The sequence below is a fragment of the Phytophthora parasitica genome, assembly GCF_000247585.1.
Source record: "Phytophthora parasitica INRA-310 unplaced genomic scaffold supercont2.68, whole genome shotgun sequence".
Classification (NCBI taxonomy): Eukaryota; Oomycota; class Peronosporomycetes; order Peronosporales; family Peronosporaceae; genus Phytophthora; species Phytophthora nicotianae.
The window spans coordinates 197,007-199,337 of record NW_008649054.1 but is presented as its reverse complement, the minus strand read 5'-3'; the positions used below and the strand labels follow the sequence as shown (position 1 = coordinate 199,337).

At 48.7% G+C, this 2,331-nt stretch overlaps 1 protein-coding gene across 1 annotated transcript; it reads left to right on the top strand.

The window, feature by feature from the left end:
- Positions 1-605: 605 nt before the first annotated feature.
- Positions 606-1,012, top strand: PPTG_17446 (hypothetical protein; the record flags this gene model as incomplete). The annotated part of the gene is made up of 2 exons (XM_008915188.1): positions 606-744; positions 813-1,012. 2 exons carry the CDS (start codon positions 606-608, stop codon positions 1,010-1,012), a joined length of 339 nt encoding a protein of 112 aa, XP_008913436.1.
- Between the last annotated feature and the right edge of the window lie 1,319 nt (positions 1,013-2,331).

Here is a 2,331-nt window from a genome sequence, read left to right as displayed (position 1 = left end):
GGGCTTCGTTTCAGTCTTCGAAACACCACCCAGGGAAGCCACACGGTTGCCGCTTTGACTTTGCCCGTAATAGAAGGAGGACGACGAGTAACACGCCCGAAGGAGGAGGAACTCTAGTACTACACGTCAGTGCCAACAAGGACAGCAACGGTAGCAAAGAAGTGCAAGAAGAGGAATGCGCTAGCATGCAAGCCCGCAAAAGCTAGAGCTGCAGATTGTGCAGCGAACGTGCTTCCTGAACCGGATGCAACTGCGACAGCGCTGAGGCTATCGTCATGGCTAAGAGCGCTGTGCCAGACAATGTAAAGCCTAAGGAAGCTGAAGTGAAGGTCCATGCAACGAAGAAAGGTTCAGCGGAGGCAAAGGAGGCCACCAACTAGTCACCTAATGTTATCAAACGGGCCTCTACCACCTATCAACAGTCTAGTGATACCGAATGGGCTTCTGTCACTGATCGAACGTCGAGTGTTACCGAGCCAGTGACAAACGGTGGCATGCCATTGGACGGGGCGTGCGTGTGCACAATCGGCAAGTTCAACAACACTGAGCCACAATCTCGATGCACGAGGTGTACATTGGACCGAGCCGTTGGCACAATTGACAGCATGACTAGTGATACTGTCAATGAAGTTGCGATCGACCTATCATCTGCTGCAACCGGTAGTGCGTCTACTACGACTTCCAATGCAACTGTGACCAACAGTGCATCTCCTACGACCAACTGTGTATCTATTGTGACCGACGGTGCGTCCAATGTGACAGACCGTGCGTCCAATGCGACAGACTGTGCGTCCAATTCGCCTATGGGGTAGAGTACCATGTGATTTCGGTCTATCCCAATAGTGCCTCCACGCAACGCTACATATGTTCATGGGAACCGAGATTTAAGCTCAAGGATGACAGCTTCGAAGAGGAGATGGGCCTCGCTGATCGCTGGAAGGCCTTGTCAGTATCTCTGTTTGAGACGTTCTGGAGGAAGATGATGTTGGCATGGGATTGTTTGGGCAGGTGACGATGGCCTTTGCGTGTTTAATGCGTTGATTTGAGCCGCAGAACTGGCAGGACGACCGGATATTGTCACGCTGCAGGATATCGACAAGTTTGTTGACAATGAGTTCGTGCTCTACGGCCGTGCTTTCAGACAGGGGATAACGTGAAATGTTGTACTTCGTTCACTGGGTCGACTTCGGGATGCTGGTAGCGATTTTTCCTACAATAAATTGCCAACACAAACCATTCGATTCCAGGTCGTCGTGTAGCACGCGTATTAGGGGAAATTGAGGTCTAAGACGAATTTACACCATCAGAGTCTACAACCATTGTCATATTGGGCATGGAGCGGTGCTCACAGCTCAAGTCAACAAGCTGTTCATTTACGACTTGGAGGGAGGTAAATCAATCTCGTCTGCGAAGCGCTGATCAACTTCTATACATTCGTCCGTCCGTTCACTGTATTCAAGTAGGCAATAGGGATTGGTAGGATTTCCGTGGGTTTGCCATACCAATAATGAACTTTCCCAGCAAATTGACTTTATGCATGGATATAGTATATAAATTCATGTGCCGAGATAATTCGGCACGTGACCAGGGGAACACAACGAGGGGGAAATCTTGTGCAAACAAAAAGATAAAACCCAATGGGAAGACAGTAAAAAAAGAAGGATGCAATTGATAGGCACGCTTCTTGTAGTTGTATTATCGTTGTGCTTGTTTATTAGTGCCGGATCCATGTTTAAGGGAGTTTAACCTGCCCCTTAGTTTTTTTGAACTGGTGCTTGTCTAAAGGTTTAGTGAAGATGTCAGATATTATCTCTTTTGTATTGCAGTAAGTGACGATACATTCGTGTTGCTCAAGCAGTATCTTACATGCATGTGCTTTGGTCGCCCATGCAGTTCGGGATTGTAACAGATTTTGATACAGCTCTGATTGTCCTCGTTAGTGATGTTGGTCTGCGTAGTAGCGAAACCGAGATCTTTGAGAAGGAGCTTGATGAATATCATCTCTAGCAGCAGTGACATAGGCATTATATTCTGCCTCTATTGTAGTGAGAACCACAGTATGTTGTTTTCGTGAACGCCATGAGATTGGACTGTGTGCTACCATAGTCACGTAACGACCGACAGAGCGTGTTGTGTCAGGGTAGTTGGCATAGAGTATATGGACAAAGGGGGGGGGGGGATGTCAGCTGGTCATCTGCGGAGACTCCAGCAGGTTATCCAGCAGATGCGGGGGATGGAGTGCAAGGCGCTAGCCCTGACGCCACAGCGCAAGCGAGGGTTGGATCGGCTGAGGTTTTGGCCTGCGCATGCGTTCATGTACGTCAAGCGAGA